Here is a 12,841-nt window from a genome sequence, read left to right as displayed (position 1 = left end):
ACTGAAATGGGTGCAATCGGAGCTTCTTAGGTCCATCAGTGGGTTTCGGTCAAAATCCACTGATAGACCTAGAGAGTTCCGATTGCCTCCATTTCAGTTTATATGAATTTATGATGTTGTAAGGAGTTCAAATATGGTGTCCATTATTTATTTTGGCTTTTCATAGATGTTAACATGCAAAATCAAAGAATCCGTAAAAAAGTCCACGTTGGGCCTGATATGAAATGATATCAGACCCACGTTGGGCCTGATATGATTTCATATCAAGCCCAATGTGAGATTTTTTACTGATTCTTTGATTATGCATGTTAACATTTATGAAAAGTCAAAATAAATAATGAGCACCATATTTGAACTCCTTGTAATTTTAGAAATTCATAGAAACTGAAATGGGTGCAATCGGAGCTCTCTAGGTCTATTAGTGGATTTTGATCGAAACTCATTGATCGACCTAGAGAGTTCCGATTACACTCATTTTAGTTCTAGTGGATTTCTAAAATTGCAAGGAGTTGAAATATGTTATCCATTGTTTATTTTTTCTTTTTCAAATGTATTAAATTGTTATTAAAAAATTGACTAATATTGTTAGTATATTTTTTATGGCGATAGAAAAAAAGAAGAGAGAAGAGAGAGAAATATAATGGAGAAAAAAAAATAGTAAAAAATTAGGAGGGTAAAATAAAAAATACACTTAAAAAAAATACCTTCTTTGATAAATATTAAAATAATATACGAATTTTAATAAAATTAGATCTCTATCTGTTTATTTGGTAAATTACGATTTTAAAAATACTGGGTCATCACCATCTGTTTCACGGAAATTATAACGCCACAACGCATGTTCCGCAATCCGTGCCGTCTGCAATGCGCGATTCGTGCCGTCTGCGGCACGCGATTGATTAGACTTGGCATTTGTTTAGAAAGGAAAATAAAAACGCGTCTCCATTTAAAATTAGCCGTTAGTCAAGCTAGCCGTTAGTCAAGTCGAGGCAGAGCGGTAGGTGTCGAACTTTATATCGCAGATCCAGCGGATCAATTATCTCACATGCCACAAAAATTTGTGATAATTCCATCTATCATTACTCCGAGGCTAACTCGCACAGTGGTAAGGATGCCCTCGAATTTGATCTCCTCGCCGATCGAGACGACGGCCATCAACTTTTGCCTGTCAATTTTGCCAAGCATATAGCAAGCTGAGCAATCTAATCTTTGTTTGTAATTGAGTTTCCAGATTTCCTGAATGGACAGAGCAAATGACAATAAATGGATGAACTACCTAGTCTTTGTCTTTCTCACCTACAACTCCGGCGACGCCGTCTACCGCTCGATGCACGACTTCTCCTCCGTCGCCTTCATCACGACCTCCTACCTCGACTTGCTCCTGCTCTTTTGGTGCTTGCGCAAGTTCGAGACCTCGGCAGAGGAAAACAGAGGATGGCTTAGAGCGGCGGTGTGGGTTCTGGCGACTCTGCTCACCGTCATGTTCTCCGGCAAGGTGGCCGCCGTCATGCCGTGGCCGGTGTCACTGGTCGTATACGGTATGGCGGCCGTGACGGCAGTCGGTGGCTTCTGGGCTTTCTTTATTAAGCCACAGCCCGTGCGTGATAATTAGAAGGTGATAATTGTATCTAGTCTTTATTCCCAGCCTTATATTAAGTTTAAAATGTTTCGGATCAAAATTCGAATTTACTAAGTTTGGGGGGAACCTATGAAATAATATCATCAATAAATAATATATATTACACTACTGTTTAACGAATTTATTCATAATTAATAAAAAAATAAATATTTGAAATTAATCATTAATATAAGGAAACATTTGCATGTAGTCTCATTGACAAATATAATTTTCCTATTGAAATAAATTTTTATTTCCACTTCCTAATCAAATATACTTATCTAATTACCCCTGATATTTTAAATATAAAAAACCTAAAAATAAGTATAATTTTTCTTAAATTTAGTATATTAAACTAGAATCTAGTATATTTTTTATCAAATTGAGTACGATTTTTTCCACCTCAATTGGATGAAAAATATAATAAATTTTCTTTAAATGGTACTCAATTGGAGGATAATTTTAATAAAAAATATACTCAATTATAGTATAAAATGTCGATTTTAAGAGGAATTATATTTATTTTAGTATATTTTCTATCAAATTGAGCACGATTTTTTTCCACCTCAATTGGATGAAAAATATATTATATTTTCTTTAACTCAATTGAATAGAAAATATACTAAATTTTCTTTAAATGATACATAGAAAATATACTATTTTTTATAAATAGTATTGAATTTAGGAGGAATTATATTAAAATAGGAAAAAAATTATGCTCAATTTAATAAAAAATATACTCAATTCTAGTGTAAAGTCCTGATTTTATGAGGAATTATATTTATTTTTTTGGACCTTTTGTACCTAAAAAAATTTGAGGGGCAATTAGATAATAATATTTGCACGAGGGAATTGAAGCAAATAAAACTTTACATGAAAGGAGTGGAAACACAGTTTTTTATGAGAGATGATTATATGTAAAATTAAAGTTGTGATTGAGAATTTTCTCTATTTTATTCTAGTTTGTTTTATTAAAAATATTTTGATTAAAAGTATTGAGGTACGAACATTCGATTAAATCTTTTAATCAAATTAAATAAATTAAAATTTTTTAAATTAATTGAATCCTTCAAATTTTTTTATAAAAATTAAATAAATTGAATTGATTAAATATTGATTAATTTAAATTTCGACTGAATCAGCCAAAATTTTAAAATTAAATTATTTCAATTTAAATTATATTTTTAAATAAAAATAATTAAATTAATATTTGATTTGATTTATTTATTTAACTGAATTATAAATTTTAAAATCAGAATCGAATAAAAAATTAGATTAATTGAATTTTAAAATACGATCAGTTTATATGTTTTATAGTATTCTTTGATCTTTTATCTTTTATTCAGGCCGTATTTTTCTTCAAAAAGACGATCTATGTTTATTTATAAAAAAATCAACCATTTTTCTATTGGAATCATTAAAAAAATATTCTTTATTTTATATTTTTATTGTTTTATTAAAATTGCATATCACTCATCAATCCTCGTAAAAAAATATAGATGTCCGTATTTTGGCTTATATAGTTCACAACTGTTACCATTTAAATATTAATTAATAAAATTAAATTGGTATTATAGTAATTGATAATGTTACAAACGGATTCGAGTATGACGTGACATTTAAGCTTAAGATAAAGTAACGGTAAAAATTAATGGGAGATAACAGACAGTGTATCACTCTCGATAAGCCTTATATATTCCTCCCTCAACGTTCATGTCTTCAATATGAGGACGATTATTTCAAGAATCGGTCGGACTCGAAGCACATAATGTTTCACTCTTGTGCTAAGATATTTATTATATATCCGGTTGTCTTTCATGATACGATCAAGTATAAAGTCGGTCGAGCATGTAGCCGGTCGAGTATACTAAAGAGTTCCTCATTTAGTGGATAGCTGCTTGATTCAACAGTCGGTCAAACATGCCGGTCTTCACCGTTCATATATGTTCATTCTCCCTCTCTGATCGATTATAGGGTGGGTCAGACTAGCAAGGCTTAGCATTCTTGTTTCTTATGCGGTAAATCTGCAAGACAATTCTTAGTATAAGTCCGACCGAACTTCCAAATCCCAGGCTATCATCTCAGAGTCAAGTATCCCATTGTATGTTCAGTCAGTCATATAATCGGTTGGATCTAAGGAACTTAGATTCATATTGCTTCAACATTAGAGATCCAGCATGACAATATATAGTCATCCGGCCCATAGGTCGGACGACGCTATTATGTAAGATTGAAAGCGCTGGGGGGGTAAATAGTGCTCGTGGCTAATTTGTTCGTTAGAGTAAAACACGCAGCGGAAAAATAAAATAATACACGAACACCAAGAGTTTTACTTGGTTCGGAGCCTATGACGACTCCTACTCCAAGTCCCACACTCGTTGAGTGTTTACGTCGGACAATCACTATCAATTCAAAAATATTACAACTTTAATTATAGTTAATTTAAGTGTAGTACAATATACCAACAACTAAAATCAGTAAACTTGAAGCTTCTGGTCGTCGGAGTCGAGTTGTAGCTTTGTCAGATCGTTCTTTGAGTAGCACACGGAAGACAGGTTGCGATTTCAAGTATTGTGTAAGCTGCTGCTCAAACTAGCCTTAAATAGCCTGTTGAGGGCGCCTCCAACTACATGGAGGACGCCTCTAACCCTGTCAAAATCGCAGCGTCGATAAGCTCCTCATATTCGCTACTTATCCGCTTGAGGGCGCCTCCAAGCTCCATGGAGGGTGCCCTCCAAGCAGCGTCCAGGGCACCTCCCAGCTCCATGGAGGGCGCCCTCCAAGCAATGTTCAGGGTGCCTCCAAGCTCCATGGAGGGCGCACTCGCGCTTTGCTGCGGGACTGTTAACCAAGCCACCGAGGCGCCTCCAAGCTCCATGGAGGGCGCATCGGGACTATTCATCTGAGGCTTTTCTTATGCAATTTTCGTCCTGCAAGGCATGTTAGTCTACAAACAAGGTATACTCTGTAAAACAAAGTTAGTACAACAAGATAGATAGAAACTTATTTTAACAGTCTTCGGATTGTCCAGTTTTGACTTCAGATTTCACCTCCGAAAATCCTAGGTCGAACCGACGTCTACTGTTCCCTCACCGGGGAGTGCACCCTCACCTACTCCACTCAAGAGAGTTTACCTGTTTGCCAGATTGATCCTCCAGACAACTGGACTTTTGCTCAGCGTCCGAATCTCCAGGACTTTCTGCTGGGCACTCACTCCATGACTCGTCCATTCTTCCACCTAATTCGCGACACCAGGATTTCAACCTAGAGTCCCCGACTTTAGGATTTTTGCCCGAAGCCTTCGACCCGCCAAGACTTTCCGCCTAGGGTTACCACCCCCTAGGACCTAGGGTTACCACCCCTAGGGATTTTCACCTGCCTAATCTCAGCTAGGACTTTTCCTCACCTAGGGTTACCACCCCCTAGGACTTAGGGTTACCACCCCCTAGAGTTTTCCACCTGTCTAACCGCAGCTAGGACTTTTGCCTAAGTACACTTAGAACTTTCCTACAAACTCAATAAACTTTGTTAGATAACAAAATAACTTAACTTTGAACCCTTTGACATAATCAAAACACAGGTTTGATCGTTGGATGCTTCCCGCACCAACAATCTCCCCCTTTTTAATTATGGCAACATGGTTCAAAGTTAAGTAAAATATAACAAGATAATTAAGGTATTTAAGCATGAACATAACTAAAATAATTCATAAAAATTTTCCTATGCTCTCCCTTTCATAAAAATTATATTTAAATTCTTAACTTTGACTTTACTCTCCCCCTTTGACATAAATAAAAAATAATACTAAGTAAAGAGAAGGTCGTAAAGATAGACAAATTTTTAAATCTTTAGCTCCCCTGAAAGGCAGCACTTAGATTTGAAAATAATTTCTTTAAAAAATACTTAGCTAAATTAAAAATTCTGTGAAAATACTTAGTTTTTAAAAAAAAAAAATTTAGATAAATTTAAACTTTGAAAATTACTTAGCTGAATATAGTTTTGAAAACACTTAGCTTTTTCAATAAAAACATAACTTTCAAAGGATTTTGATAAACAGTTAGGTTTGAAAAAGATGTTGATAAAAATTTAGCTTTAATACTTAGTTTTATAAAGGTTTTGAAAAAGACTAAGTTAAAAGTACTCAGCTTAAAAAGAATTTTGATCAGTTAGGTTTGAAAAAGATGTTGATAAAAGTTTAGCTTTAATACTTAGTTTTATGAAGGTTTTAAAAAAGACTTAGTTAAAAGTACTAAGGTTTGAAAAAGATGTTGATAAAAGTTTAGCTTTAATACTTAGTTTTATGAAGGTTTTAAAAAAGACTTAGTTAAAAGTACTAAGCTTAAAAAGGATTTTGATTAAAGCTTAGTTTTAAAAAAAATTGATAAAAACTAAGTTAAGTACTTAGCTTTGAAAATACTTAGTTTTCACAATAAAGACTTAGCTAAATTTTAAAAATAATTATTTTGTTAAGTACTTGACCTTTATAACAAAATTTGATAAAAACTTAGTTAAGTACATAGCTTAAAATTTTTTGATAAAAACACTTTAGCTAAAAATATTGTGAAAAAAAACTTAGCTTAAAAAAATATTTTTAAATAAAAAACATAGTTACAAACTTAATTTTTTTCAAAAACTTTGAACTTGCTTTTCAAATAAGGTTTTGTTTTTTTTAAAAAAAAAATTAAACACTGAACTTCTTTTACAAAATTTGAAATAATAAAAATAAAAAATAATGACTTAACCTTCCTTTCACTCCCCCTTAATTAATGTCAAAAAAGAGTGTTTTAAGTTTTAGGGTATTCTAGAGTCCAAATATGAGTAAATCAAAAGCATGAAAGTTATTTTTTTTTATTTTCCATCTCACTCATTCTAGGTTATCAAGCATGTTTAGCTTATAAGCGTGTGTGAGACGGAGTTAAGTTGATTTTTAATTTTATCAATATTTAAAAATATTGAAATTAAGATTTAAAATATAAGTTTGATTTAAACATTTGACAATAACTAAAATTTTAAAGATTTGAAAATATATTGAAAATTAATTAAGTTTGAAATTATAAACTTATATTAATTATGATCTAAAAATTAATTATCTTTTTAAAATTAATTATGATTTGAAAATAATTATAATTTAATTATAGTTTGAAAGTAATTAACATGATTAATAATCAAGTAATTAAGATTTTATAAAATTTATTAAACTTTTATAATTAATTAGATTTTGAAATTATGATTTTGTAAATAATATTTTAAAATTAATTAAACTTTTATAATTGATTATATTTTGAAATTATGATCTTGTAAATAATATTTTGAAATTAATTAAACTTTTATAATTGATTAGATTTTGAAATTATGATTTTGTAAATAATATTTTGAAATTAATTAAACTTTTATAATTAATTAGATTTAGATTTGGTTAACTACTTTAAAATTAGGTTCATCTCACCCTTTTCTAGATTTTCAATCAGGGGACCTTAATAGTTTTATGAGATGGTTAATTTAATCTTGAATTTAAATTCCAATCTAAGGATTGATTTACAATTGAGTTAGACTGAGGTTTTAAAATAAGTTAATTAAATATTTATTTCGATGATCGTTTCCAAGCTGTGGCGAGGCACTAGGCCTTCTTAGGTATGAGATCATCCACTACTTCTAGACAAAGCTTTTCAAAGAAATTGAATATTTAATTTCCTTACAGTAACTCCTAAGTCTAACTGGTCAAGTGTAAATCAAGTCTAGGCCCTTATCTAGCCTAGTCTAAGCATATATAATAAAAGCAGTAATGCAAGCATCAAACAAGTTTATTTATAAAAATGGTTTTTCTATTGGCTCCCCCTGGATCATAGTCTCGATAAGGTCTATCAAGGTAATGGATTTGATCCTTAGGGGCCCAATATTGTCCAAGTCCAACTTGATTAACCAAGTTCGACTTAGGAACCCATGCTTGGACTATTTTTCTATTAGCTCTATTTGCAAGTGATAAATAAGATATATACTTTTGTTTAACCTTAAACCCAAGTCCGGATCGGTTGTAAACGACTCTTTGTTTTCCAAGAATTAGGTCCAGGTTCTTGGAACTCAAAGTGAACCATTCCAACGTGTTTTTAAGTTCTTTGACTTGAGTTTTCAAATTAGAATTTTCTTCCTCAAGTTGTTGGACTTGAGTTAAACTTTCAATTTGAACGGGCTCAGTCAAAGGACTCAATTTAGTCTCCTCCTTAAGGATTGTTACTTCCTTTTGGAGTGACTTGACTCAGAGGTTGGATTTGGCTAACTTACGTATAAGATAATTGACTAAATTATGAAGTTTAGTTAATTGAGAATTTCTTACAGTGGGGTTAGGCCCTTCAGAAAAGGATACGGATCCGTGGCTTCACTCGGATTCGATTTCTGATTCGCTCTCAATTTTTGATTCTTCGAGTTGTTCCCGGGCCGTGAGCGTGAGGAAGCTCGTCTGTTCAAGCTCTTCATTGGAGTCTTCTGAAGAAGACTCATCCCATGTTGCTTGCAGTGCTTTCTTCTTCCTTTGCTTCTTTGCTTCCTTTTGATTTGGACAGTTGATTTTGATGTGTCTCTTTTGGTTGTAGCCATAGCAGGTTACATCGAACTTCACCTTTGGATTTGATTGTACCTTCTTGGACCGAATCACCTTTTTGATGTCCTTCTTGGTGAATCCTTTCTTCTTTTTGTAGAGTTTGCGTACTAGGTTGACGATCTCGGTTGTGATCTCGTCGTCGTCATCTTCTGACAAGGATACAAGGCACCAATGGATGAAGTTACAAAAACACCCCTCGATTTAGAAAATTGACCCTGAGATGAAAAAGGTGTAAATCAAGTTTAAAGCCATTAACACCCTTCTGTTGGATCGTGAACACGTGAGAGGGGGGGGGGGGGTGAATCACGTAATTTTAAAAATATTCTTTTCTTTTAAAGAATATCGAGTTTGCAGTGGAAATAAAACTAAAGAACAAAAGTGAGAAAAAGAAAGAACAAGTGTTAACATAAGTAATTTTTTTCTTAGTTCAGAGCTTTCGACGACTCTTACTCCAAGGCTCGCACTCATTGAGTGCTTTCGTTGCTTGTGCCTTCCACTTTTTTTCAGCCGACCATTTTGAAGATTCTTCAATTTTTCCATCTTGAGTTGGCACCATAAAACCTCGCTCACAGAGAACCAATTGTCGATTTCAGTCATGAGATAGTTCTCCATGCAGTTCTTCTAATAGGCAAAGTTGCTTCCTTCGTAGTAGGGTGGTCGAGTAGTGCTATGACCCTCCTTCAAAGATATCTTTTCAGCTCAAAACTTTTGCTCCTTTGGATGTAAGTCTTTCAAAGCAATTTGCTCTAATACCACTTGTTAGTATCGATAGAACTAAGGGGGTGAATAGCTCACTTCGATTTCTTCCTTACAATGGATACTTGAAGTCTAGAACCCCACAATGCTAACAACTTGATTTATTTGGTCTCCACCTTTTTGAGATGACTAATCCAAGGGTCCACACTAGTAGTTCTAGATTCCACTATGAACTTCTCCTTCTCGGAACAAACCGAAGGTGGAGAAACCTTTCACAACAAAGCTTTAAAGAAACTCTCAAAAGAATACAACAAGGAGAAGAAGAGAGAAAAGATTACAATGTAATTGACTTGATTCTTCTCTTGATTGCTTGAGATGGAAGATGAGAGCTTTAGAGAATAGTAATAGAATAATTGTATTCGTTGTGTCGAAATCTACCCTTTTAAACTCTTAGACATATAGTTATTTCTCATCTTTTTATCGCTGCCAATCGATTGGTGAAGATCTCAATCGATTACGGTGGGTCTAACATGCCCATTGAGCGCTGCCAACTTTAGATTGACGGCTGAGATTATTCCATTTTGAATCTCAATTGATTGGTATCAAACATTGATTGATTACTCATCTTAATCGATCAGTTAATCGATTCGAGAGGCTTATATTCTTATGAAGAAACCTTCTCAATCGATCAGTCAATCGATTGAAGAGCTTTTTGTTCTGGCGAAGAAAGCTCTTAATCGATCAGCCAATCGATTGGGGGAGCTTTCTGTTCTCACGCGAGTGGCTTCTCAATCGATTAGCATTGGGAAATCTCAATCGATCAGTTAATCAATCTGGGAATATTTTTTGTTTTCGCATGAGTGACTTCTCAATCGATTGGCTGATCAATTTAGGAATATTCTGTTCTCGCTCGATGACTTCTCAATCGATCGACTGATCAATTGAAATTCTCAATCGATCAGATAATCGATTCGGGAACATTCTGTTCTCGTGAAGTTGATTCTCAATTGATTATCCAATCGATTGATGGTTTCCCAATCAATTAGTCAATCGATTGATATATTCTTTTGCTTCCGGATTTTAGGTTTTAGCTCACTAATTGACAAACTTACCAATTGTTTAGTATATCCTAAAATAACATTTTTATCCCTAATCCCAATCGATCCCAAATACCTCATGCCAGATGAACCTCCTGTTCCTTGGACTTTGTGTCCGGAGCTTCCTTATCTTCGGGTCTTCATGTCAAGAATCTGGTCCTTAATGTTCTTGGACTTCTTTTACCTTGCATCTAGTCTTCCGACCTACAAGGGCTTCTTCATGCCAAGAATCTGGTTCTCGACTTTCTTGAGCTTCTCTTGCCTTGCCTTCAGTCTTCTGACATGCAAAGACTTTTTCTTGCCAAGAATCCGGTCACCAATCTTCCTGGATTTCTTCCATCCTCCACACTCGTAACTTGAGTTAAATTTAACGTATTAACCTAAACTTAAATAACTGTCAACACATTAAAACCTCTGGGGTATGATTGCACCAACCGTGCTACTTTATTTTCAAGTTTACAAGAGATATTTTAAGCAACAAGAGATCAAACAAGTAAGGTTTTTATTTGTATTGTGTATTCATTTCTTGCTTTCATTATATTCTTGTTGTGAGATTGTATGAGATTTTTTCATCTCTGGATTATTTTTGAGGAGTAAATTTCATAGTAGATGAGATCATAAGGAGAGTGAACCCTTAAATTAGTGATATCAAGGAAATAGATACCAAGTAAAATTTAAGTGCTAGTATTAGTCAGTCTTCACTTTAGATATCTACTGTAAATCATCATCAGTGAAGTAATTAGAGCTAATCATCCCCTAGCTCTTGAGTAAGTATCCTAACATTTATTGGGTCAGTGGTTAGTCGGGTTGGTGAGTGACTAGGTCATCCGGAGGCCGAGCAACGAGTTCAAGTAAAGAATCGACGAAGAGAAAAGGGAAGGAAGAAAATTAAATGTCTGGCTAATAGAGAAGGATAGTGCGTATCTCCATCGGCCTATACGAGAACTTTTTTATGTCATCCGCTAAGAGTCCTCACACATCGGTCTGTGCCCTTAGAACATATGTATCTCTACCACTCCTCCCACTCACCCGCCTACCTAACCAAGTCTCCCATCAGACTCTATTCGGATCGGATTGTGATTGTGTGACTGCTTTTGTGTGACTCTCTACCTTTGAGTTTGCTAGGTTGACCTGACCTCGGCCTTGGGTCAGATTGTCCTCGTTCTGCGTTGATCAAGCTATAAGCCTGCCCCGTGGCCCGGTAGATTAACGCTGTTTATCAACATAAACAGGATAACTAATCTCAATGCTAAAAAAAGCAAAGGTAGCCTTAATAAATTATGATATTAAAAATTCAATTTCCAGCTTTTTACCAGCTAAACTGGTCAAAATCACATATCCAACTTTTAAAATTATAAAATTACTGTACTATATCCATTTTATCCCTCCTTATATATTATCCTAATCCATTAGCAATCGATTAGGATTTTTTTTTAATTTTAAAATAGACCTTTCTAAAAAAAATTAATTCATATTAAAAAATTATTATTCTCAATATATTATATTAAATTAATATTTAAGGATATAAATATAATTAAAAAAACATTAGATGAACACATATGACCTGATTTTATATTATTCCAAGCTCTCTAGAACCATTAGTTAATGATTAAAATCGATCAAAATCGGCCGATAAAAATAGAGAACTTGGAATGACATAAAATTAAATCTTATATGTTTATCTAACTCTCTTGATTATATCTATGCCATCAATTATCAATTTAGAATAATATATTGAGAGTAATAATTTTTTTAAATACAAATCGATCTTTTAATTTTTTTTAAAAAATTCTTACTTGAATCGATTGCAATCCGTTGCTACGCAATCAATTAAAAAGTTCAATTTAAATTTAAAAAATCATTACTCTTCGATTAAAACTAGTTGATGGATATAGAAAGCTCGGAATAAAATAGAACGAGGTCCTATGTACTCATTTAATTCTCCTAATTATATTTATATCCTCAAATATTAATTTGAAATAATATATTAAGAATGATTTTTTCAACATGAATTAGGTTTTTTGAATACATTCGTGTTAAAAAGATCTCTGGTCTCAATACAGTGAATTGATATTTGAGAGCATAGATATAATCAGGAGAACTAGATGAACACATAAGATCTTGTTTCATATAATTCCAAGCTCCCTAGGTTCATTTATCGATTTTGCCCGAAATCAATTAAAATTGGCTAATGGACCTAGAAAACTTAGAATGATATAAAACTATGTCATATGTGTTCGTCTAGTTCTCCTGATTATATTTATGCTCTCAAATATCAATTTGACACACTATATTGAAAGCAATAATTTTTTTAATGTGAATTAAATTTTTCAGACACATTCGTGTTAAAACAATCACTGTTGGGCGTTACACTTGGCAGACGAAAGGGTTCGTCCCTTTCGCTGCTGCAAACGCCAGGGAGACGAAGGGGCGTCCTTTCCCCTTCGTCTTCCTCAGCCTTCTTATAAGAGGCGTCCAAGGCAATCAGAGGTGAAAGATAGCTTCTGGCGATCAGAGGTGCATAGAAGAGCAATGGAGGTGATCGTGTGAGCAAAGGGAGAACATCCGTAGGGACGGGATTTGGTTTGTGGAAGAGTCCGAGAAGGTTCCGTGTGGTGATCTTCTCGGCGACAGCAGCAGCGACGTCTCCGGCGGTTCATCGGCGACTTCATCGACCGGCGTCTTCGATTGCGGTTCTTCGGGAGATCACTGTGAGTGTTTATGGTTTCCGCATTGTTTTATCTTTATTTTAATTGCTTCGTTTTAGTTTTCATGCTCTCAAAACTACCAACAATGGTATCAGAGCATGCATAGTTTTGAAAGCATGGAAATCGA

At 33.9% G+C, this 12,841-nt stretch overlaps 1 protein-coding gene across 1 annotated transcript; it reads left to right on the top strand.

Moving 5' to 3' along the window:
• The first annotated feature begins 960 nt into the window (after positions 1–960).
• On the top strand, positions 961–1,747 carry LOC122006500. Its single transcript, XM_042562070.1, has 2 exons — positions 961–1,105; positions 1,232–1,747. Exon 2 carries the CDS (start codon positions 1,241–1,243, stop codon positions 1,610–1,612), a length of 372 nt encoding a protein of 123 aa, XP_042418004.1. The 5' UTR covers positions 961–1,105; positions 1,232–1,240; the 3' UTR covers positions 1,613–1,747.
• The last annotated feature ends 11,094 nt before the right edge of the window (positions 1,748–12,841 follow it).

The sequence above is a fragment of the Zingiber officinale genome, chromosome 1B (assembly GCF_018446385.1).
Source record: "Zingiber officinale cultivar Zhangliang chromosome 1B, Zo_v1.1, whole genome shotgun sequence".
Taxonomy (NCBI): Eukaryota; Viridiplantae; Streptophyta; class Magnoliopsida; order Zingiberales; family Zingiberaceae; genus Zingiber; species Zingiber officinale.
This window is presented reverse-complemented; position numbering and strand designations above follow the sequence as displayed.